At 46.4% G+C, this 25,324-nt stretch overlaps 1 protein-coding gene across 3 annotated transcripts in view; it reads right to left on the bottom strand.

The window, feature by feature from the left end:
- Positions 1-25,324, bottom strand: part of KANSL1 (KAT8 regulatory NSL complex subunit 1) — a 77,256-nt gene that overhangs the window by 39,217 nt on the left and 12,715 nt on the right. For all 3 annotated transcript variants that reach the window (XM_041465385.1, XM_041465383.1, XM_041465384.1), the window contains exon 2: positions 21,150-22,518. In XM_041465385.1, the coding sequence (XP_041321319.1) occupies positions 21,150-22,435 (1,286 nt within the window). In that variant the 5' untranslated portion in view covers positions 22,436-22,518. The remainder of the gene's footprint in view (positions 1-21,149; positions 22,519-25,324) is intronic.

Here is a 25,324-nt window from a genome sequence, read left to right as displayed (position 1 = left end):
ACACAGTGAAGTTCCTAAAGGCAAATAATAGCAAAAACCATTTCTAACTGGCAGAAGATTATCTTCGAAACAAGGAAAAAAAGCAGCCTCACTTTTGTCATGGGATACCCACAGAGCTTAAAAAGCCTCAACTTTAAGGCCCATAAATTTTTTCTGACCTTCACAGTGTGACACCAAACCCCTTCAATGAGAAACTTCAGCGCAAGAAAAGATCTAAAAGGTTCAACCAAAGTATTATATACAAACATTGAATATTTATATAAATATTTATGCATAGGAAGTTCCAAAACGAGATTCAGGCAAGAAGCAATCACAAAAGCTTCCAAGTTTCCACAAAAAAGCATGGCAGTCTCATGGAAAGCCACAGCAAGTGGCTTCAACCAAACACCCAGCTCAGGTCTCACTCCTCCTATCTGAACAAGCCTCTCTGTATTGTGCTGGCAGTTTCTGGAACAGAGTTTAGTCTTTAATCAAAGTTTATTTTCCTCTCGCAGAACACTGAGTACTCACATATCAAAAGCCTTGACAAAATTCCTAGGGCTTCACATTTTTCTTCCTCCTAATGAAAACCAGCCTGGCTGGAGCTGTGGATCTTGTCCTTGTTTCTGTGATTCCCAAATCCTGGGCTATGGGGCTGCTGCTCTGCGTGCCCTGGGGAGCATCTGGGCACCACTGGGGCTACTCAGGAACATTTCCTGGCAGGGCAGAGCCAGCACAGGGAAGCAGAAATCACAGCTCAGACCTGACTGGGCTGCAGGAGGGCAGGTGGGAGCAGCAGAGCAGGAACCCTTGGGGAGCCAGCCTCCAGCTCCCCAAACAACCCCCAGCACCTCCAAACCCAGAACCCAGGAGAGAAGATTCAGGATGGAAAAATGACACCTTAAAGAGAAAGCTTCTTACTGAACACCAACAAGTAGAATATGCCTTAACTTCGTTTCTGTTCCAACAGGGAGCAGTGTTAATCAATTACCTCGGTCATACTTTGCTTTTCCTCTATTCTTCTCAGACATTTTCAATAAGTACAGAATATTATATAAAGAGACAGGAGCTCTGCTGAAGCTTATCACTACATCTAAAATAACAATACTGCCTTAAATTTCGAGTTAAAACATTGTAACACAGAAAATACAAGTCCAATTTTTAAGCGACAAGTACTCTGCATTACAGAACCTTTTTAACACACTCCCAGCTCTCAAATAAACTAATTACCACACAAAGTCCAGTGAGGCAGCTGGGAGCAGTTTCAGCCCTTTCCAGGACCATGAGAGGACTGCAGGCACCCACAGAGCAGGAACTGAGCAGTTTTCTGGGAATAAGAGATCAAAATCCATCACTAGGATTTATTTGTCTGTGCCAGGGGCACATGAGACTGCTGTGTGCAACTGCCCAGTGGTTTTAAGCATTAATCTGTTCATGAGAAAGATTACATTTAACAGTAGAAAACAGCAATATCTGCACATCCCTCTGCCAACTTTCAGTCTTGAAATTGAACTGCTCAGAGGAACAGAGGAGCTCGTGCTGGAGCAGCTCAACATAGATCATAGTTTGTGTGGGAATCACGGAATAATTTGGGCTGGAAAAGATCTTGCAGACCATGGAGTTAACCTGTGCCTGATCCCCACTGTGTGCCCAGCCCAGAGCTCTGAGTGCCACATCCAGGACACCTCCAGGGATGGGCACTCCAAACCTCCCTGGGCAGCTCCAATTCCTGACCACCTTTCCATGGGGAAATTCCTCCTGCTGTCCACCCTGAGCTGCCCTGGCCCAGCTGAGGCCGTTCCCTCTGCTCCTGTCCCTGTTCCCTGGAGCAGAGCCTGACCCTCCCCAGGCTGTCCCCTCCTGGCAGGAGCTGTGCAGAGCCACAAGGTCCCCCCTGAGCCCCCTTTTCTCCAGGCTGAGCTCCCCCAGCTGCTCCTCACTGGACTCTCCAGACCCTTCAAAAGGAGCTTTAAGCCCAGCCAGGGCAGGGACACCTTTCCCAGGACCAGGCTGCTCCAAGCCCCATCCAGCCCCCGCCTCTCGCTCCCCCTTGTCCCAAAGCAGCAGCAAGGGGACAAGGGGGTTATCCCTCCATGCAGGGCAGCTGGCAGGCTGCAACCCAGACTCCAATTTATCTCACCACAAGTGTTTTGCATGTTTGAACCCAAAGTTTGTGATTCAAGCCCTTACTATGGTCAAACAGGAGCCATCCTTAGCCTAATGAGAACAAAAAGATGCTCAAGTATTTGCAATCACAGCAAAAAGAAATAGTTGCTGAGGCCACAAACCCCAGCTGCAAGAGTTACTGAGAGATGTATTAACACTGATTTTCCCAGGAAGGTGTGCACTAGCAAAGAATGTAACAGCTTTTATACATTCTCACATGCAAGAGAGACATCCAAGTGCTCATGGTACCATTTAAGCATGGTTCTCTATAAAACAGCTTCATTACAGACTCTTTGGTGTTTAAGAGGGAAAGAGCTGTGAAGTAAAATCTTCCCCACGCAGTAAGAATGCAGATATCACAGAGTCTCTCTCCCATATGGATTCTGAACTGTCTAATAAGGAAATTAAAAACTACCCATTAAGCTTTCTTTCTCTGCTTTCAGAGAAACTGGAACAGAAGCAGGGGACTGGCTCTACCCAACAGCTCCCAGTACTGCTGGGGAAAGGTGAACACACAGCTTTAGGGTATTTGGCAAGGCAAGAGCAGAAATAAAAGCAATTTATTTCAGGAATGATCACAAGCACTTTCAGCCATAAGAAATCATCCTCCCAGTGGCAGCATCCCCATCACGTGCTCAGTGCTTCCTGCAGGAGACAAATTCCTGCTGCATGGAAGAGAGGAGAATCGTAACCTCGAGTGAATGGAGTTTAATCTGTGCTGGCAATTCTCAGGAGTTTCAGCTCTCAGGGAGGAGGTTGTTAATTCAGTTCACTGCCAACTCCAGCAGCCTAGCACACCATGTACCCCTCTCCCAGCTCCACAGTAAAGCTCCCTGTGAAAATGAGAGATTTAACACGACACACATGTACAAATCTTCCACCTGTGGAAACTCAACTGCTATAGAGGCAGACCATGTTTTGTTACATCTCCTGAGAATTCTGTCTCCCAGGATCTGTAACTTAAAAACTTCACAAAGCCACTCAACTGCCACTGCCACCCTCCTCCCAAATTCCCCCACACAGGACACCCTGATCTTTTTCAACTTCCAACTGCACCCAGATCCAGAGATTGCTACAAAAGGAATGGGGAAACCATCAAGTTCAGCTGAACACTCTCCAGGAAATAAAACCTTTGCCAGGATCTTATTAACTTATTTTGACAGGCAACATTTCTTGCATCAAGACCTTTGCTTTTATCTCCTAGGAATTAAAGGGATGTCCAGTCTTTATGCCCAAAGTTAGAGCCCAGGTATTTGAAAGAGGTGGCATTTGAGACCAAGAAGATGAGTGACTAGCAGAATTTTTGGGCTTGTTTTGTGTCCCCCAAAAGGATAGAGAACTAGTAGCTCTCTTCCAAATATCAGAGCAGTAACAGAAAGAGGATTAAAAATGGACAGAATTTTAATAGAAGAAATCTTAGCAGAAGAACATGTCTCTAAATGGAGCACATTTCAGGGAATGCAAGAACGATCTGCAGATCTGCAGTCTAGATGGTCTTATTTTAAAAAGCACACAACTTCAAAGCACTGAGATATGTTCTGCCATGAAGCAGCACTGAACTTGGCTGGCTTCCCTCCTCTCTCCAAACACCAACAAAGGAACACTGTTCTTCCCCAGCAGACAGCAAACACTGGCACATATTTTCAGGGAGACACCTGTTAGGGCTGGAAGAGCTCAGGGAGTAGAGCAGAGGTGGCCACAGTGACCCAGTGAACCTGAGAGAACCACCATGGCTCTTTTTGATCCCAGCTCTTCCTCAGCTCAATGCAAACAGTTTTACAGACAGCACAGATGCTTCGTGTTCACCAGGGAAGAGTTACAAGAGGATGTTTAGGCACATTCCATAGATAAAGTCTTACCTCCCAGAGCAGCACTTTCCTCTTATTTCCCTAAGGAAAAAAACCAAAATGCTGCAAAATCCACTTGGGCTTCGGTCAAGGATTATTTATACTTATTTTACTTTAAAGATTCATCTTTGCATGCAAACTATGCCAATTATTCCTGCTAAGAGCCTGTGAAAGCCTCACCCTTGAAGATCTGGGGCAATAGGCAATGCTGTTACAACTGCAGCTTGAGACACACAACATGCACAGGCAATACTTCCTCTTCACTATATCCTCTTCCATTTAGAAATGTAGCAGCAGATACCTTCAGAGTCTCCAGTTTGGAAGAAAAAAGGGGAGAGTAAGGCTGATGTGAGCTAAAAAGCAGCAGCTACTGGTTTTGGGCAAAACTTTTCTCCCCAGAGACACCAGTCCAGACTGATACAGGAGGATCCTGATGTTGACCTTCATAAGGAACAAAGAACTCATTATATATGTCCTTTGATATAAAAACAGAACTCACAACAAAAATAAAAGCTACAAGAAGCCTATTGGACCTTATAAACAAAGTCCTGGGCATACTGGTAACTGTGTTCAGTTTAGTTTATTAAGAACAAATTAATTTGCAACCGCTTAATTTCATCTCAAGGCTGACTAAGCAAAGCTTACAGGCTGTTTTCTTACTGACAAGTCACATCTTTAAAAGCTCCTTATCTAACAGCTCTCTGCTTTTGCCACAGCAAGTCAGAAAACTAAGATAAAACACCGGTGGTGCAAAAGCCAGAAACAAGGCACCAAGCTATAGGAATTGAACCATGTTTAAGTATTTTGCATCCTGCTATCCACATAAAGATACAAATTCTAGAAGAGATGTAAAATCTCATGTTTCTAAATTCAGAAAAACCTCTAACCAACATGAATGAACTCTTCCACAAAGAGCAGATCCTCCTCTTGAGTTCGTATGTTTTTTTTCCAAAGCACACAGAAGCAGTTTCAGGAACAGAGTTATATATAATTCCATTATATATAATATAATATATTATATATAATGGAATTATTGACATGTAGAGGAAGAGCACAGTTGAGATTGGGCAGGGTATGAAATTCCCCCCTGGGAGGGTGGGCAGGCCCTGGCACAGGGTGCACAGAGCAGCTGTGGCTGCCTCTGGATCCCTGGCAGTGCCCAAGGCCAGGCTGGGCAGGGCTGGGAGCAGCTGGGACAGTGGAAGTGTCCCTGCCATGGCAGGGTGGCTCTGAGGTCCCTTCCCACCCAAACCCTTCTGTGATTTCATGCAATAAAGCAGGTGGTATTTTTGGTGGTGTGCTGGTACCATGAGAAACTTGTCACACACATTAAGATTTCATATTCAAGCTCTCAAAACACACTTGCTTTTTTTACCTAGCGACCTACACCTCACCTCCTGCTTGTCCTAAAACCTGCTTTAATAAAATTATATTGAGATTGCATTGAAAAAGAGACTGCAGATTTCCTCCTTGCAGCCAACAAACTTAACCATACCTGTAACTATAGAGGGGAGAAGCAAAGGCCTCAAACTGCTGGGATCTAAATCAACAGAGGCTTCTTTAAAATGTTGGTTGTATACCACGCACAGAGCGTGTGTACATACATACACACACTCCAAAATGCTTTCAAGCCTTTCAAAACTCACTATAAATTCACACAAGCCATTCATAATTCCCTATAGCTTAAAAAACACAAGCAGCTATAAAAAGGACTGTACGTCACATGTGAAAGGGAAAACAAAACCATTTTTATTTCAGAACAGTCAGATTCAGCTGCTGTTTGGCAAACATACAGTCAATTACATTTATTTCTGTGACTCAGGATTCCTGCAGCCTGCTTCTCTTCCCAGAGATACCTGAGTTATCCCTTCAGCATTTTCCAGCTTTTTGCTGGGCTGTTACACAGCTTTATGTGGCCACAGTGCCTCAACTCATGTCTGATGGTTAACACAATCCTGCAGAAGAGCAGAATGCTGCTGATTCTTTGTAAAAGAGCTCCCCAGAACGCAGTATTAATTTAATCTCATTTAGAACAGAAAGATTCAGCATTTCATTCTGCAAGGGAGAGATGCTTTCTACTATGTCAAGGCAGCGAGCAAGAAATCAAAATAACGAGTTCAGAGCCACATTGCTGGGTTCACACAGACTGGAATTCCAGAATAAGAATAAACTGCTGTCTTGAGCAATTAAACAGCATTTTCTATTCACAAAAGTACATCCTCCTTGGGTGTCACTAAACACCACACTGATTCCAAGCAACTCAGCTGCTCTTAATAAACAAAAAAATAAAAAATCCTATTTCTTGCTGGCAAGGTGAGTTACTGGAAGGCTCTTTCCTTGTCAAGGACAATGCGGGTCTGTATCGAGCGGACGCGGCAGGTTTGCCACTGTTGTAAGTGCAAACAGGGCAGCTCCTGGCTCACCTGCAGGAGCCAGGGGATGGACAGGGAGAGGAGGCAGCCACACACAGGCTGGGAAAGCCAACCCCAACCCCTAGGGGCTGGGGAGAGGACACACAGCAGCTGGGAACAGTGCCCTTGACACCCAGGGGTGGCTTTTGGGTTCTTCTCCCTGGCTAAATAAACAGCCCTGCGAGGCACCTCTGCAAAGCAACAAGCCCAGAGCTGGGGCAGCCCCAGGAACCCCACAGCAGCTCCGTGGGGCTCGTGTCACTGCTGGCACTTCGGGGATGAGGCCTTCTGCTCTGCCCCAAAACAGCTGAGACCTCACCCAAGAAAGTGAAATTTAAAAAACGTATCAAATTCCCTCTGGGATGAAAGCCAGTAGTGCCCTGTGTGAGATCTCCAACTCCATGGTCCACAGAACAGGAGAAGCTCTTCTGCAAGATCTGGAGAAGATCAGAAAGTTCATTGTGGAAAGAGAAGCTATGGGAACAAGAAGTGGTGAGAAAACACCAAGAACTGAATTATTTTAAGCTGTAAAGAGATGGTTGTGTCTTAATTGTGTCTGTAAAGACACATAAAAATGGTCTTTATCCCCCCATTTCATCCATATTTCCCAGAGCCAAATCAAAACCACCTCTCTGTAGCACCCCCATCCCTCCAGAAGTGATTCATGTCACACACTCTGTTGGCTGCTCCACCAGAAATTTATTTTTCTTGGATAGATTTTCCCCAGCCCTTTCAATCAGGTTCAGCCAAGACACACTCTCTACTCCAGGACTTTTCACAAGGACTAGATAATGTTTGTTTCGTGCCAAGACACAAGGCTGGAGACAGAATAAAAGTATCTGTAGAGCAGTCAGGCCCCTTTCTACCTTCTGAGCAAACTCCACTGCAGTTCAAGTGCCACAGTTTGGAGCATCTCATACTCTAATTTTATTTTCATGCTGTGTGAAGTCTGCAGTAAATATCCAGGAATTCTATAAGGAGTTGGAAAAGGAGAAAAGAGAGAGGAATATTGGTCTGTTTCTTTAATTTGGACCCTCTGCAACCAACAGTATGTTCTTTAATACTGGGCTCCAATTTGCAAGAATGGATTCTTCTTGAAGATAGGCTATTTTTAGAAGATGTTTTGATTGGTGACATTGAAACATCTCATCCAAGAAGCAGAGCTTCCATCGTTATCCCCAATCTCTTCAGTCTCACAAAAAAATCAAGACATCAATCTCATCAGGATTTTTTATCAAAGATGTGTTCAGGAGGGTTTTCCTGCTCTTTTGGGGGAAGAGGGAGTGGGAGTGAATGGAGCATTACTCACCCTGCAGTCACCACTCTCTAGGAGTGGGGCTTTTCTAGAGATGTGAATACTAGGCCTTTTTTTTTAATTTAGTTTTTTTTTTTTTTTTTTTAATTTACAAGCAGAAGCAAAGCATGTCACATTCAAATATCTAAAAGCCAGCACAAGAGCCAAAAAAACTGAACTGGGGCAACTTTCAGTCAAGTAATCCACGAGGAAAGGCAACAAATGAGAATAGTTGGAGTATTACAACATCCTCCAGACCTTAATGCTTGGTAAAACTACAAAAGGTTCACAGAAAGGAACAGAACCAAGGTTCTCAACCCACTGGGATTTCTGAAGGGTGCTGCAAAGAGGCTGAGAGCCCTCCTCCTCAATAATCCAAGGGGGCTTCTGAGGGGTGCTGGAAAGAGGCTGAGAGCCCTCCTCCTCAATAATCCATGGGGGCTTCTGAGGGGTGCTGGAAGAGGCTGAGAGCCCTCCTCCTCAATAATCCACAGGGGCTTCTGAGGGGTGCTGTAAGAGGCTGAGAGCCCTCCTCCTCAATAATCCATGGGGGTTCTGAAGGATGCTGGAAGAGGCTGAGAGCCCTCCTTCTCAATAATCCATGGGGGCTTCTGAAGGGTGCTGCACAGAGGATGAGAGCCCTCCTCCTCAATAATCCATGGGGGCTTCTGAAGGGTGCTGTAAGAGGCTGAGAACCAACCCCAGCCTGAGCTGAGGGTTCCCTGCTTTGGGACAGAGTCCTTCTCCCGGCCCATCCAACTCACTGCACGTGTCAGAGAAAGCCTACAACACATGGGAGGTTTTCAAACACATTCACAAACTCTGAAGCCAAGAGTTTCACAACAAAAGCCAAGACAAAAGTCATTGTACCGTGAACAAAGAGCCGTGGTTGCGAGTCCATTAGTGCACAGCCTGCAAGGGTCCAGAGGGCCAAGCAGGACCTGCAGCCAAATCATTACACATTTGCACCTCCCCAGATCTAGAGGATTCCCAGCTCTGGAACAGATAGGACACTTTTTTTTTTTTCATTAGAGGAGCTGGAATGAGGTGTGGTAAGAGCTAGAAGTGTGATCAGCCAGTGTAGCTCTGCACTGTGAGCCCCCTCGAAGGGCCAGGGAGTTCATGACTACTAGAGAGGGTGGGATGTTTCCATCTAAATAAAAAAGAAAAGAACCTTGGTAAAAGGGAAAATGTCCCTCTGAAATGATCATACAATCTTGTGCAATAAATGCAGCTTTAGAAGTGACATCACCCAGCTCTGAGCTAACAGGCAATTATAGTGACTGGAAAAGAGAGATTTTTGCATGGATTTCTGCATTCTCCAAGACCTCTCTGTGAAAGAAGACAACACTTTTCCACCAGCTCTCTGCCCTCGTGTGTGTCAAAAAATGATCAGAGGTTTGATGGAGATGATTAATCCTGGAGGGAGCTGGGCAGCTGCTGCTCTCTCTGTGGTAGGGAGGAGGAGGAGGAGGAGGAGGAGGAGGAGGGGAACTACCTGTCTCCTTTCTGAGACAGCAGCATGAGCCACAGCTAAGGAGATAATCACAAATTCTCAGAACCCCCTTTATCCCACCAAGCATCAGCTAAATAAATAAACCAAGATGCTTTTGGACAAGCTACTCTCAGAAATGAAGTGAAACACAAGGAGAGCTCCATTACTTCAATTAATACTCCCATTTGTACCAGGTCAGCAGTTCCCAAGGGCAGTGAGGACAGGCACATCCCACTATTCCTCATCCAACAAAATCCCCAATCACTGGGCAATGAGCAGCCAACTCATTTTAAAAATCCAGCAAAGCTCTGTAGGACCCAACAGTAGAAATAAAAAAGAAGGAAAAAAAATAAAAAGGCTTCCCTGGATAAGCTTTCTTGAAAATTTTGGTTGCAGTCTCTCAAACTGGAAGGAAAATTACACAGTTTTACAGAATCACAGAATGGTTTGGATTGGGAAGGACCTTAAAGCCCATCCAGTGCCACCCCCTGCCCTGGGCAGGGACACCTTCCACTGTCCCAGGCTGCTCCAGGTCCCATCCAGCCTGGCCTTGGGCACTTCCAGGGATGAAGCAGCCACAGCTGCTCTGGGCAGCAAAGTTTTCTCCCAGGCCTAATAAATTTAAATAAACCAATATTTTTTTCCCCCCCAGTATGACAACTGCAGCAAGCCCAGAACAGGAAGATCACTTTATGTACTAGTTTGACTAGTCGAAAAATTCAAACACCTACATCAGAGAGGGAAAAAAAAATCCTACCAGAAAGCTCCAAAAGGAGGAGGGGGGGAAAACTTCAATTATGTAAGGCAGAGATTGAAAGTAGCCAAGTGCTCTGCATGCAGATGGTTGTTAACAAGCAGACAAGAAGTAGATGAAAGGGATTTTGAGGAATGCCGCGACATCAGAGGAAAACAATAAAGAGAGGATTCCTCCAGCAGATTCACCCAGTAACTCTGGGCTCCAGAACAGACCCTCATTAGTGGGGACCACCTCGTTAGTCTGTGAGGGGCTGCAGAGGTTCCCTCCCTGCTGGAGTCCTGCAGTCATGGCTTGCTCCAAGCATCACAGCTAAAAGCAGCTGGGAATTTACAACCAGAACCTTCACAGACGTGACAACAACGAGCAAAACACCCACAACATTTTCTCCTCATCCTCCTCTTTCAAGGAGCTGCATCACTGAGCACTACAAAGTTTTCACAGAGCATCTTTTTATTGTGGGAGCAAAATAGGCCAGGGTGGGATTGTTGGGGAGTTGGACTGGGTGATCCTCTTCCATCTCCAGATATTCTGTGATGATTTTCACTAGTTCTTCATAAAGCCACTGAAATGCTCAATCAAGTAATTTTTCCTTTAATTTTTCAGAGAGGAGCACCTTGTCCTGGCACACAAATTCACTGCTCAAGCACAAGAAAACATTGGCACAATGACCAACTCAATTTGCAGAGCAGCTAATCTGATCAGGGCTTACCTGTACCCAGCCTGGAGGGCTTTGGTTTCAGGAGTTTAACATAATCAAACCATGCTGGTACAGAGAAAAAAGGGGGAAAAAACAAAGGCAGAGTTGTGCCACTGACAACTAGGATGGGTCATGAAAATTTTCTCTCCTCAGAGGATACCATTTTGAAATAAATACTATCTCAAGAGGCAGCATGCAGGAGAATTAGCTGCAAAAAGAAATACAACTCTTTCCATTCAAAAGAGCTGGCCATGAATATTTGAGGAGGGGCACTGGGGCAGGTCTGACAAGTGAAAGATTCACACAAAAGAGTGAACCAGCAAAGAACCTCTGTAACTGGAGACAGATGTAATTCCAGCTTGTTAGGAGGAATTTAAAATGCAGGAAAAAGGCAGCCAAAAAAGAAAAACCAGCAGTTACACACTTCATAAACCAGGTTAACATCTAATACACAACACAATGTCAATCAGAGCCTTCAGGTAAGATTTTTTACAAGTATTACTTATTAAAAGTAGGCTTAAATAAGTCAGAGTTAAGCTGGTTCGGGCTTCCTGCCCATTTCCAGAGGCAGGGAGAGGGGGATGGTAGGGGGGAGAGAGAGGGCTGAGTATGGAAAGCTGTCTTTAGGCACAATATGAATCACCACACTCAGGAATCTCCTTTAAGTGGCTGGCTACCACTCAAACAGATTTATTTTATTTAAAATGGGATGATTTTGACCAATATACGCACAACGAACCTTGGAGAAGTCACTACACGACACTCAGCTGTGTCTATCACAATGAAAAATACTTGAAAATTAATTTGTATCAATTTAATCCACCCTGACGTAGGAAAAGTGGTTAATGCCTTGGGAGATTTTCTAATGTGCTTAGTTTCTTAACATTATTTTCTGCTGTCTCAGTATAAACAGCACCTTGCCTTTGACTTTCAGAAATCTCTGCTAATGGCAGGAGAGCTACCTACGACATGAAAGGAGCAGAGAGAGAATAATTTTCTTGTTTTAGCCTGAGACAGTAAAAGCCAACACCACAAAATGTTGCATACATGGAGCAAGAGCCCTGCAAGTGTTCTGCATTCAAAATGCAGATCTACAGAAGGCTGATTGTCTCATTTTTTTGAAATAGCCAGCACGGGAATAGCAGAAGTCACATGGAGAAGGGCTCCAATTCACACAAAAATAGGCAGATTTAGCTGCTGCGATTTTTATTCATGCAACTGTCCCAGCCTAGGAATAGCCTAGGCTGCTGAACAGAAATATTCTCCCCCTGGCCACTGGGATGTGGGACTCCAGTGGAGAAAAAAGTCACTAGGAAGAGGAAGAGCCACCACCTCTTCCCAGCAAAGCACAGGGAGCAGCAGCTGGGAGCACAGCAGCTCAATTCTGTCAGAGCAGAGCCAGGAGCACCAAAGCTGTGCCCTGCCCAGGTGCCCCTGTGCTCAGAGAGATAGATCCCTGCTCCGGGCACACAGGTGAGCTCTGCTCCCTCCTCCTGCCCAGGTGCTCAGACAGATCCCTGCTCTGGGCACACAGGTGAGCTCTGCTCAGAGAGATCCCTGCTCTGTGTGCACACAGGTGAGCTCTGCTCAGACAGATCCTGCTCTGTGTGCACAGAGGTGAGCTCTGCTCAGACAGATCCTGCTCTGGGCACACAGGTGAGCTCTGCTCAGACAGATCCCTGCTCTGTGGAGAAATACTGATGTATTTCATATGTGCATACAAATATCCCTCACTAAACCTTTTTGTCTTCATTAATCCTTTTTTTTTTATTTTTTTTTCTGTCTATGGCACCTACAAAAAAACCTCTCTGGTTCCCTCTCAGGAGTGGAATGGATTTACTAATGCAACATCACCAGCCCTGAAACAGCCAAAGCTCAGCACTGGGTATTAAAGGGGAGCCACCAGGGAATTCAAGAAATGCTGACTGAGCCTATGAGCTGCCTCAAAGGCTTCTAAATGAAGACATCCCATTTTATCTCAACTAAGCCTAGAGCCCCCCATGAATGCCAATGGGTAACAGCTCCGAATCTTTAATATCATGGAAGGAGACAAAGCTCCAACTGCACACAGGCTGGGATGAGAAGCACTCTGGAGATAAAATGTTCTTTACCTGGACCAGGAGAACAAGCAACAGCAGATATTCTCAAGCCTCACCTACAGCACCAGAGAGGAAAGACTTTGTGGCAAACATTCCCCAGATGACTGAAACTCTCTTATTTTCCTGTTTGCTGGCTAAGACCAGTTCAATCTACGGATGGCTGCTCACTCCAGGCACTACATCAAACCCTTCTCTCTGCCTCCCATCACACACATTTCCCTCCAATGCACACTGCTTTCCATTAATATTTGAAAGTCCTCCCTTACACAAATAAAATTCTTGCAACATTTCTTACAACATCGTTATGTGTTACTATGGAAACTGCAAAAATGTCACAAAATACAAAAGCCTAAAGCTCTGCTGCATGAGGAGAACCCTGATCATCCTTAGTTCCCTCTTTGGGTAATTTGATGATCAAATGTTTCAAGCCTAATATAAAAAAAGTCACTATTACAGTGTGGGGGGGTTGGTTTGGGGTTTTTTTGGGCATTGCTTTAAATTACTGAATATTTCATTAAGCCAGCAGGCGAATGAAGTCACTTTTCACAAATCCACCCTGTAAGGAGGCACTTCTGAGGCAGTAAAATAACATTCCAAACTCTCTGGAATTCCATTCTGAGCAGAGCAGCTGTGGCTGCCCCTGGATCCCTGCAAGTGTCCAAGGCCAGGCTGGACACTGGGGTTTGGAGCAGCCTGGGACAGTGGAAGGTGTCCCTGCCATGGCAGGGGTGGCACTGGATGGGTCTTTCCCACCTAAAGCATTCTGTGAGTGCATTTCACAGAGGCAGGATGCACAGACTGAACAGACAGGAGCTCTACCTCTTTAAAACAGGCTCTTTGAGAACCAGGGAGTTGTGGAGAGCACCCTGTGCTCATTCATAAGGCAGCAGGAACTGAAGTGCCTCAGAAGCAGGCGCGTCACGAGATGTGCCAGCCGAGCTGTGCCACCACTATCGCAGGGAACATCTCGTTTTGCAGCTGAGACGTCGTGCTTGCACACGAGCATCGGGGACAGAACAGCCATCTGCCAGGAGCTCACCTCACTGACCTGACAGCTCCCGGCAGCCCCAAATACACCTTGGGTAGCCCTCTCTGCCTGGGGCTGCCCTCCCTGCCTAGGGCTGCCCTCCCTGCCTGGGGGTGACTCTCCCTTGCTGGGGTGCCCACCCTGCCCAGAGCTGCCCTCCCTGCCCAGGGTGACCCTCCCTGCCCAGGGGTGACTCTCCCTTGCTGGGGTGCCCTCCCTGCCCAGGGTGATCCTCCCTGCCCAGGGTGACCCTCCCTGCCCAGGGGTGACTCTCCTTGCTTGGGGTGCCCTCCCTGCCCAGGGTGACCCTCCCTGCTTGGGGCTGCCCTCCCTGCCCAGCACACTTTGGCACACTCTGGCACAGGGCTGGGGCTGGTTTGGGGAGGTGCAGGAAAAAGGAAAACACCCTCCACGTGACCCATTTGCTGCAGAATTTCTGAGCCTGTAACAAAAGCAGTGAACAGAAAGACTCAACAGCACAAGACTCTGACTGTCCCCTTTTAAACATTCTCCTTCACCAAAGCATCATGCCCCTCACTGCTGATGCAATGCAATGAAACAGCACATTTTACAGGAAAATCCCAGGCATCCTTAGCAAATCCTTAACTCGGCATGCCTGTGCCAGGTACCCTTCCCATAAATAGCTTGTTCAGTGCTGAGGTCAAACCTGGAGCAGGCATTCCAGAAAGTAACCTTATCCCAGGGAAGGTCAGAGGGGGGTGAAAAGAAATAGGACAGAAAAAAAAAAAGAAAAAAAGGTAAAGAAAAGAAGGAGCTGGATCTTACTTAAGCAAGCCATTCCAGTACTTCAAGTGAAAGCAAATCTTTCAAATGCAGAGTCACAACCAGAGACAACTCCAAATGCACTGGAGAGTTGAATCAGTCCCAGTTGGCTCCAGAGATGAGAAGGGCAACTGCAACAAACCCAACGGCAATTCAAGCTTCTCTTCCCACTTCCCATCTGAATTCCTAGTCAATACACAGGCCCTCACCTATTTATATTTCTAAGCCCTTCCTTTCATTCCAAAATCCAGCAAATAAAACCTAAGCCAATTTTTTTTAATTCTCTCCTACCTAAAGCGTTTTATCTGAGGACAGCCCAGCAAAGACACAGAGCTCTCCAAGCCTTTGAAACGAGACACTTGCAGAACGCCCCACATCCAGGGTGTGCCCAAAACACACTCCGTGGAAAAATCTCTTGGGGTAGTGCCAGTTTAGCAAGAAAAACATTTTTCCCCCAGCTGGAAGTCTAGCACTGCTGAGCGAGTGCAACCAGAACGGATCTGCAGGAGGAGAGAACAGAAGAGGGGGAAAGCCTACGTCACTGCAGAATGAAACCCCAAATCTCTGAGGAAGACACCTGGGAATACCTTTACAATCTCTTCCTTAAGGAATTCCACACTCACCCTTGCTCTACTTGTAATCTCAGCTATACAGTCATTTGTTGTCTTCTGTCAGTACCAGCATGAATAAAAATGCAGCTCTGAGCTGGGTCAGCTTGCAGATGCTGGTGTAACACAGTGTAAAAGTCTTTCCCCATCCCCCACAGAGGTATATTAGACTTCAGTATCAGAGATTAACTCTAAACAGGGCCCCTTTCCCTTGCTAAACACTGACTTCAATTTCAGAGGAGACTGCAGCAAAGCAGATAAGCACCACACTGGGTTTTTAACACCAGTTCACATTCACAAACTTCTAAAATTTTTCTGCTGCTTCAGATGTTGTGACAGGCTTTTTCCAATGAAAAGTAAAGTAAATATTTATTTAACCCTATTCACAGTGTCACCCACAACTCCTAGAAAATCTGAACTAGAGCCTGTTCTTACTGGGTAAGGGCTACAGAGACAAAGAGCAGCTTATTATTGGCAGTACCACACACCAAATCATTCCCAGTGCTCTGCATTATCTTCCATACACCAGCCCAGCCAGACAAACAGGGAGAGAAGACCTGGCTCTGAACAGAACAACCCAAAACGCTGCAGGGGCACTAAAGGCATCTGCCAGAAAGATGCTTTGTCTGCATTCAACACCACACACACGAAATTCAAATGTTTTCCTCAACACAGCGCCGATCCAAATGCTACTCCTCGCACGTGTGACCCAACTCTGAGTGCTGGTTCACAGAATCCCAGATGTGAATCTGGTGGTGGTTCCTCTGGGGTGGAAGGGGCTTTCAGCCTAGATGGATAAATTTAAACTAAAGCACCAAATTCCCTGCAGATGAAAGACAACCACGCTGCCTTATCTGAGGTCTGTGGATGGCCACTGACCTACACCAAACCTCTCTGCCATTCCCCACTGAGGTCTGCATGAGGATCAAGGCCCCAATAAAAGTCAGAAACAACTTATTAGACACCCATAATATCTATAAAAAGTGTACTAGAACCAGCATCTCTTTGAGAAATAACTGACTGTTCTCATTTGCCCTCTTTCCTTAAAAGCAAGAGGGACTTGGAGTGTCCTACTTATTTCAGATACCTGATTAAGCATTTTTGAACAATCAGGCACTCTACTGTTCTGCTTTCAAAAGCTAAGCAAAAACACTTCAGGATTTGCTCTCTCTTTCTGAAAGAGCTTGCAGGGCTTCTCTCCTGACCAACACATCACTGCTGAGACCAACAACTCAGACATCACATAAGCAAGTCCTCATAAACAGCTAAAAAATACAGTTAAGCACCTTGCTGTCATCAGTACCTACAAGCACAGCTAAAATTCAACAAAAAACATCTGAAGTGTCAAGCAGGTGACTGAAAAAGTGATAAAGAGTAAGAGACAAACTTTTAGGATTGCTCTGCATAAACCATTTAGTGAAATACATCTGTGACCAGTAGGAAAAGTTTCCTTAGTCCCCATGGTGTGGGATTTGATTTCTGAATTACATGTGGGATCTGTGATCTGAACCATACTTTCATGAAGTCATGGATTTCAGAAATATTATTTAATGGGCCTGGAGATACAGGCTTCATTATCATGTTCTTGCTTGAAAAACATCATCAAGGAAAAAAATCAGAATCTCTAAATCCCATTTCTCAGTCTGCTGATGCACCAACTCTGGCCACTCCTCAAGCAACCCCCAACCCAAGTGTCCCATGCATTCATCTCCAACACAGGACTTGGAAATCAGCGCTGGGAAAAGCAGTTGTGAGAAATGTGAATTACTATTCCAAGCCCAGCAACTCTGAAATCCCAGCAGCACAATGTGACGCAGTGCAGGGAGGAGACAACACACAGGCTGTGAAATGATTCACTGCAACACCAAAGTGCAGAAGGTGCTGGGATTTCCCTTCAGTAAATGGGAATAATTAAAGTGTGCTCAGGCATCGTGGCCACAGGCATCATAACAACCACAAGTGAATACTGTAGGGACTGTCTGACCCTTGGAAAGGTTCTGTGGGAAGCCAGTGGTGTGAGAAGTTGGTCACTAGGAACTTCAGTTCCCTCTCAGCAGCTCGATGCAACTGCCAACCAAACAGTGACTTTCCAGATAAGAAAACCTGAGCTAAAAGATAAGTCCCAGTTAAATATTTGGTTTCATTACCTTTTCAGAAAATTTTTCCATGGTACAGACTGAAGTTGAGGATTAGAGAGACTAAATCACCTACCACTCAACAGCTCATGTCTACATCAATGCATAGCACAGGTCACCAACCAGCCAAAAACAGTTGACAAATTCTGATTAAACTTGTCTGCAGGCAAATCCAACACAACCAAAGAAACCACCGTTCTGACAAGAGCAACTACTATAAAAGTGCACAAGCCAAATGAAATATTTCCTATTTAAAAGTATTAGCACAGGGACACAGAAACAACAGGACTTTGGTGACTTTCTAAACCACCACTCAGCCACACAAACCAGATTTCAGCCAGCAGCCCTCCAGCACTGGGAAGAATTCCATGCCCTTCTCTGAACCATGTTTCACAAGTAGTTCCTGATCCCAGCATGCTGACAGCAACATAAAACCATGGAATGGTTTGGGTTGGAAGGCACCTTAAAGCTCATTGAGTGCCACCCCCTGCCATGGCAGGGACACCTTCCACTGTCCCAGGCTGCTCCAAGCCTTGTCCAGCCTGGCCTTGGGCACTGCCAGGGATCCAGGGGCAGCCACAGCTTCTGTCTGGGGGCACCCTGTGCCAGGGCCTGCCCACCCCCAAAGGGCACCTGGGCCCTTTCACAGTCGCGCAGGTTTCTCAGGCGCTGCTGCCTCCAGTCACACCTAGCCAAGGAAGGTTGGATTCTCCACAGGGGAGACTCCCACCTGCCTTCCTCACCTCCTAGCAAAGGCAAAGCTGCTCTCTCCTGATCCCCACTCTGCACTGCTCACTGCTCCAGAGAATCTCAGCTGTGAAGCAGACCTGTGCATCGCTAACCTGGCAGCAGACACAATCCAACACGGCGGTCCTTGATGCGCACAAAGCAAAGGACTCAGCACAACCCAGCCCTGCCTGCACACACCTGCCTTCCCCATCGGCAGCCTGAGAACCAGGAGCACCTTGTTAAACCAAGCCCATGGCTGGCAGGGCTTCCCAAAGGTGTAACAAATCCCTCCCTGCTTTGTTTATGCATTACATGATGGCCTGGTTATGCACCTGAATGACAGCACCTTCCTGGGCAGCAGGTCTGGGAGTGCTTTAAAAGGACCTACCAAGTTCTGATACATCCCTAACACTACTGGAATGACAAATTTCTCAGGGAGACGGTGCTCTGTAGCTGAGATCAGGCAGGTCAGAACAGTACAAATGCTTCAAAGTCTGTCCTTGACCAGATACCGGTTCTGGAATGCCACCACACCAGAAAAACTCAAAGGTCAGCTCTTATCTAAGCATGATGTCAACATGTCTTTGTCTCTTTTGGGTGCTCCTACTTGAATCTCTGAAGTGGTCAGGGACATGGCCAGCAGGCTCTGAGACTCTGTTGGTGGCACAACTCTCACTAAAGGTCTAGAAGCAAACAGCAGATTTTTGGGGGGGAAGGTAGGGGCATCCAGAAGCATTGCAGAACCAAGGGACGGTGACCAAGCGATGAGAAGTGTACAGAATCACAGAACTGCTGGGGTTGGAAGGGACCTCTGGAGATCACCCAAGGCTGGATCTCCTAAAGCAGGTTACACAGAACACATCCAGGTGGGTTTGGAATGTCTCCACACTGAGATATTCCACCTCATTATCAAAATTAAAATAATCAGGATTCATGTCTTCCTTCTAAAGAAGTAAATTCAGAAAGACAAAAAAATCCAGCCCTCCTTGAGCAGCCTCAGCACTCACACTAATGTACAACAATGGCTCTGTACCATCAGCTGGCCCAGAGCAGCTTCCCAGCGGAAAACTCGCTCTTCCCTTCCTGCCTCCTAGCACCGCTGGAGAAGGATGGTATTTAGATGTGCTCAGAAGCTTGTACCAGCTCTTAAGGTTGACTTGAGGAGTTCCAGCTCTTAAGGTTGACTTGAGGAGTTCCACTAACAAGCACCAACACGCACTGAGGCTCGGCGGTGCCGGAGCTGGGCCAATGTCACAGCACCCATCCAACAGGACGGTCAGTGCTCGGGTGGCTCATTACTGAATACCCACAGGCACCAACTTTACACGGGCTTTGGTGGGCCTGGCCTAGATGCCAGTGTGCATACACACCAGCTTCTGAACCCAGAGACAATAGAGGGATCAGCCTTTTTATTAGCTTTCAAATCTTTGGCTTTTTAAGAGTACTCAGAACGTGAAGGCATGACTAACGCAAAGGGCGGAAAAGTCAGCAAAGAATTTCACGCGCTGTGTCTCTGAATGCTGCACTTCCTCCTGGGATTAAGAGGAGTGGCAAAGAAATTTCACTTTGCTAGACAACATGTGAAGCCATGAAACCCCCAATATGGGAAATTTAGCATAATTTTGGACAAATTTTTAATCAAATGTCTCCTCCAATAATTACTACAAGACTTAGAAATACAATTCTATTACTAATCCAAACAGTAAGTTTGTGGACGTTACAGAACAGGAATAAAGTTACTAAACTCTTGTTTCTAAGAGCACAAGAACCCCTTAATGTCCACCCAGGAGAGATCACATGATCAGCTAGCTACCAGCTTTGCACTGGGAGAAACCCAATCTCAAGCCACATTTACGACTTCACACGCATAAATTCATCCTGCGCCATCACCCCAAAACATAATGTGACATTTAGCTGGAATCTGATATTCAAAAGCTGTAACACCTGGTTATTGGCACTCATCCACGTGAGCATGTTCTCAGAGGATGCTGAAGTTACCAAGTGCCCACTGTTCACATCCACCCAGCCCAGTAAAATCTGCGCCACACAGCCCTTGACCAGTCACTAACACAGTCCAGACAACAGGCATCCAAATCCATTCAGTGATTTCTCCAGAGAGATCCGAACAACTCCAGGACAGTGCAGGAATTCAGAAGTATTGGTGACTATTTCCATCCTGGATGTGAAAGCCATTGGCATTCCAGCCAGGACCCCTGTGCCCATGCAGGGACCTTTTTGTTGACCGTAATGATACTTCACAGACTGAGGTTCAACACTTCCATGAGGGGGAAAGAGACCATCTACTGATGCAAGCAAGATTTCGCAGTGACTAGACACAGAATATGGCCTTTTAAGAGATTTTTGCAAAATACTGTAGTATGCACTCCCAGGGAAAATTCTGGGTTTGGAACAAAAATTTCCCTTCTTCCCTGACCTGTCTCAAGACCTTTTGCCTTGAGAAGGATCTTCCTCCTACACACACACACTAACACCTAATACTTATGCAAAGAGCATCCAGTTAACAACATAATTATGGAGCTGTTGTCATCATTTAATGCAACTCACAGACAAGAAGAAAATTCCCAGCAGTAATCTCCCAGATTCAAGAAGAGAACACACTCGTTTCACACTTCCGCTGGCACTTGAACCAAATCCTTTCTGAGTACTTTTTTCCAGGCAGTCCATTTAACAAATAAAGTAATTCCCCAATCATAAATATGCTCTCAGCTACACAGATTCAGACTGGCTTTACTTTACACAACAGGTTTACAACAAATATTCCCACTGTAAAACAACAAGCATTTCCTTTCAGGAGACAGGACCAAAGCATCTTGGAGAGAACTGCTAATGGCATTCCAGGTTTGTATCTGCAGCTCACAATACTCCAGCCAGCCACTATTTCCATGACTTGCTGCTCCAAAAACACCAAAGACTATTTCCAATAAGCACAAGGAATTTTATCTTCAGTGCTGAACGTGCTGCAAACCACACCACACTAGTTTTAACAATTCTTTAACCTAACACCGTCCAAAATTTAGCATTCCTACAAAAACCATATTTCCATCTGCCACTTTCCACCTTGCTCCCCCACCAGCAAAAGGAAACAAGTGAGTGCTACTTACAGTGGTACGTGGGGTTGTTCTGGGTCTGCTTTGGTCAGTTCCTCCTCTTCAACGTCCGACTCTCCCCCCGAGCTGCTGTCAGTGACATCCGAGTCAAAGGCCTGCTCGCTGCATCTCAAGTTGGCCATGCCACTGGCCGTGAATCTCTCCAGTTCCTCTGATATTGAATCACTCTTCAGGAAGTTGCTCAGGCCTTCCGAAGTAACTGTCTCGCTCGCAGCTTTCCTCAAGGCTGCTTCTGCTTTTCTGGTCAACATCAGCTGGCTCCGGTGCCTCAGGGGGTCCAAGGCTGGAAGCTTGCTGAGCGTTTTCTCCAAGAAGCCGCCCAACTGCTGCTGGATGTGTCTCTCCACCTGCTTCGCCTGCACCACCTGCAAGCGCTTCTGCAGGCGCCGGGCTCGGCTCTCGATGTCCGCCTGACGCCGCAGCAGGGCCCTCGTCCTCATCTCCGAGTCCAGAGCGCTGTGGTGACCAGCCAGCACAGAAGGTTTCTGCTCCTCCAGCTTACCGCTCCCGACACCGGGCACCCGCGTGTCCCCACTGCCGCCCTCGAGCACCCACTGCTGCTCTGCGGAGTTAAGGGAGGATTTATTTGCAGTGCTATTATTGCTAAAGGGAGTTGCGTGCTCTGCATCAAGGCTTCTATGTGGAAGAGTGCAATTGGTCAACCCGGTCTTCAAGTCCCCCAATTCAGAACCTCCTGTGTTATAGTCAACAGTCTGGAGGGCAGCAGAAGGAGAAGCACACTTCCCACCATTCAGAGAACTAGAGTTTTCATGGTCTGAATTGGTACTTTTGGCCAATTTCTTGGCCAAGCCATTCACAGGCGCTTGTGGGAGAGGTGGCTGGCTATTAGTACTCATTGTTTTTAGATTCTCCAAAGTGAATTCCAACACCGGTTGCCTCCCCAACAGATCACTTGTTTTCAAAAAGGACTGAGATAAGAGAGAGTGAGATTTAAGGACTGTCTGCTTGTTGAAGACTCCTTGCAGCTTCAGAGGCTCTTTTGAAGAGACAGATGTTACATCCGAGCAGAGATAAGAGGCCACTAGCGGCTGCAGCTTGCCCAGCTCTTCCTTCGTGGGGTTGTTTCGGAAATCTAGACTGGGATCCTCCGGAGCAATGGCTTTCCTTTTGGTGCCGTTGGCAGCCAGGAGGATGTTGTTGGCGTTGCCGTTGCTCTCGGCACTGCCAGGCGACAAGGTGGAGGACGGGGGAGCCAGCTTGAATCGGATGTGGTGAGCTTCGGCTGCTGCGTCAGTGAGAGCGGGCGCCATCGCAGCCATTCAGCACAGAGACACGGGAAGTCCAGCCTCTCCCGCTGCCGAGGCCAGCTCCACTGCCTCCCACTGCCGCTCCCGAGGGCAGCCTGCACAGGGAAGGCAAAAGACACAGTCAGGCGCCGCACAGGGAGGAAATAAATCAAACGCTTTGAAAACGGCAGCGAGATGCGGATGCGACGCTTGCGCTTCGCCGGCCTCCTCCCCCCGGGAGCCCCAGCTGCTCAGCAGAGCAGCACCAGGAGCAGAAGCAGGAACACATGACCCTCCAGAACCCCAGGATCTCCCACAGTTAGTGCCTGTAACTGCTGCTCCCATCTTTCAGTTTATCTGTGAGCACACCAGAACCCTTCCAGGCCTCCACGCAAGCTCCAGCCCTGGATGCTCCTACTCTTCAATGCCAGCAGCTCGCCAACTTCATCATTAAAATCCCTGAGCTACACCTATGAAATAGTTTTCAGTGCTTCTATTGCCAGCTCAGGGGTCTTAAAAATGACAGATTTGACTGTAACATGTAACACAGACAGGGCTTGAGGGGAACAAATCTCCATATGCTTAAACTCCCAGTGGCTGAAGAAACCCCACCGCTTCCCTGAAACCTGGATTTCAAGAAAGTCGCTTCCCTGGTGTATGTGAAACCTACTTTCCCAGAAGTACATTTCCGACTGAGCCAGGTGATTTCCAGTGTTAGCAACTCCCATTTCTCTTTCAAGAGCATGGATAAAGATTAACCCACACACGCACAGAGTTCCACACTGACTGTCAGAGTAAGCCTGGGTTTAATTCAACTAGAGCAAACTAATAAAAGGAAATAACTAAAGACTCTTCATTTCTCTATATTGCAGCCTCTTCCCACCCACCTACAAGTCTCTGGTCATTCACCCACTTTCCTTACCACTAAAACTGTCAGTGTTTTTAAATGCCTTTTAAAATGGCATTCAAATAACCCACAGAACTGGCTGTGCTGCCAGTGAAACAGTTACTTGATTTTCCTTTTACTGCTGAAGTTATTTACCATCTTCGTAAGATATTTCACATCAACTTAATAATAAAAGTTGCCCTGATCTCTTGCCTGATATGCCAATCCTCTAATTTCACATAAATTTGCATAAGCTTGTTGTAGCTGTACATTAACACACCCCAATGACCATATTAATGCACTACTTTACAGGAAAAGCAAGGATTATCTGAAGTTTCAGTATGTCTAAAAGGAAAATTTCACAGCCAGTTTGCTCCCAACATCAGATTCAGGTGCTTCTCCATAACAGGGACCAGAAAGACATCAAGGCTGAAAATCAAAGTACTAGAACGTGAATTTTTGTGGAAAGTCAGAGATGAGTTAGAGACACAAACCCACATTCCCATGGAGGGAAGGCTCAAAATTATTTACTCTGTGTGGTTTCCAATGAGTACATACATTGGTTAACCGTCCAGCCCCTCACCAGGTCCAAAACACAAACCCTCCACATTTCTAGAATCCCAAAATGATTTGGGTTGGAAGGCACCCTAAAGCTCATCCTGTTCCAGCCCCACTGCCCACACTGGGGGACCAGCCCAGGGCACAGAGATTTTTGGGACTGGTCATGTCCAGCTCTCACCCACCAGTCCTTCTCCCCAGGCTGCTCTCCATCTGCTCATCCTCCAGCCTGGACTGGTCCCCAGGGCTGTCCCTACTCTGCTAACAGTCCTTCTAACTCACTCTCCATAAAATCCAGTTAGGTGACACAGAAGGAGGAGTCAGGGAAGGAAGAATACACTCCCAGAGGAACCCACTTAAAAAAAGCTGCTGCAGCAGAAATATCAAGATGCTGGAGGAGGGTTCAGGCTTCCCAAGTCCCCAGCTCACAGAACTTACGGTGTTCTGTAATTGACTACACTTTATCCTTACTAAAAAAGGATCTGCATGTCTAAAAGTTTAGGCCACACTCACTGAAAATGGCTTTTAGTCACCATTTGGGTCCATAAATAAAAGCTGAACATGTCTATTCAGGGAAGAAAGAAAAAAAAGGAACTTGCAGGGAACTTTCCACTTGTAACTAAGACACCCTTGGGAGAGGAGGGAGGAAGACTATCAGAATAAAGACTTCCTCCACTCCAGCCTCCTTCCAAGACCTTCACCAGAGGCACACGCTGGGAATGACTGCCCCTAACAGGTTCCCAGTTCTGCAGAAACACGTGGGTTTCCCTTCCAGAGGGAACTCTGGCTCAGGGCTCTCCACCACAGCTTCCACATCCACAGTGGCTTTGGAAACACCCAACTGCAAAAAGAGCAGGAAGCCCTCCCCTTGGTGCTAAATGACTCCTCATGAACACAGCTGCACTGACTGCAGTCAGGCAGGAGTCTGCAGGAGATGCAGGCTGAAGGGAGTTAGTCTGTAGGTCATCAACTTAAATTAACAGAAGTGGGAAACGGAAGCAAAACTTTGACACTGCTTTTTCCTCCGGGTTAGCAAACCCACTTGAAAACAGCAAATCCTCCTGCTAAGCCACTGCAAACCTCCTTGGCTCCACTTTTCATTGAGTGGACAGCATTTAGAATACTTTGGAAGCCTGGAAAGCCTCCCCTAAGAGTAAGGCTTTGTTCTAGCAGCTTAAAGATGACCTCCAAAAATTATTTGGTCTATTTTTTGTATTTTATTAAAGTCCTTACAAACTCTCTGTGTGCTGGACAGCACTGGCTTCTCTAACACTGAATTAGATCTCAACTTTTATGAGCAACCCCTGGAAAAGACATTAAGGAACATCTGTAAGCATGTTCCCTCCCTCTGTTTATAGTGTTGTTATTAAAGCTGTATTACACTTATCAGGAATTTCTTCCTAACAGGGAATTGGAGGGGAGAAGGTGTTAAGGCATCTCTGAGGAAGGATAATAAAGAAAAGGAAAGGCCACAGAAT

This window comes from Pyrgilauda ruficollis, unplaced genomic scaffold, assembly GCF_017590135.1.
Source record: "Pyrgilauda ruficollis isolate IOZ18807 unplaced genomic scaffold, ASM1759013v1 scaffold189, whole genome shotgun sequence".
In the NCBI taxonomy this organism is placed as follows: domain Eukaryota; kingdom Metazoa; phylum Chordata; class Aves; order Passeriformes; family Passeridae; genus Pyrgilauda; species Pyrgilauda ruficollis.
The sequence above is the reverse complement of the archived record's forward strand: the minus strand, read 5'-3'. Positions and strand labels throughout refer to the sequence as shown.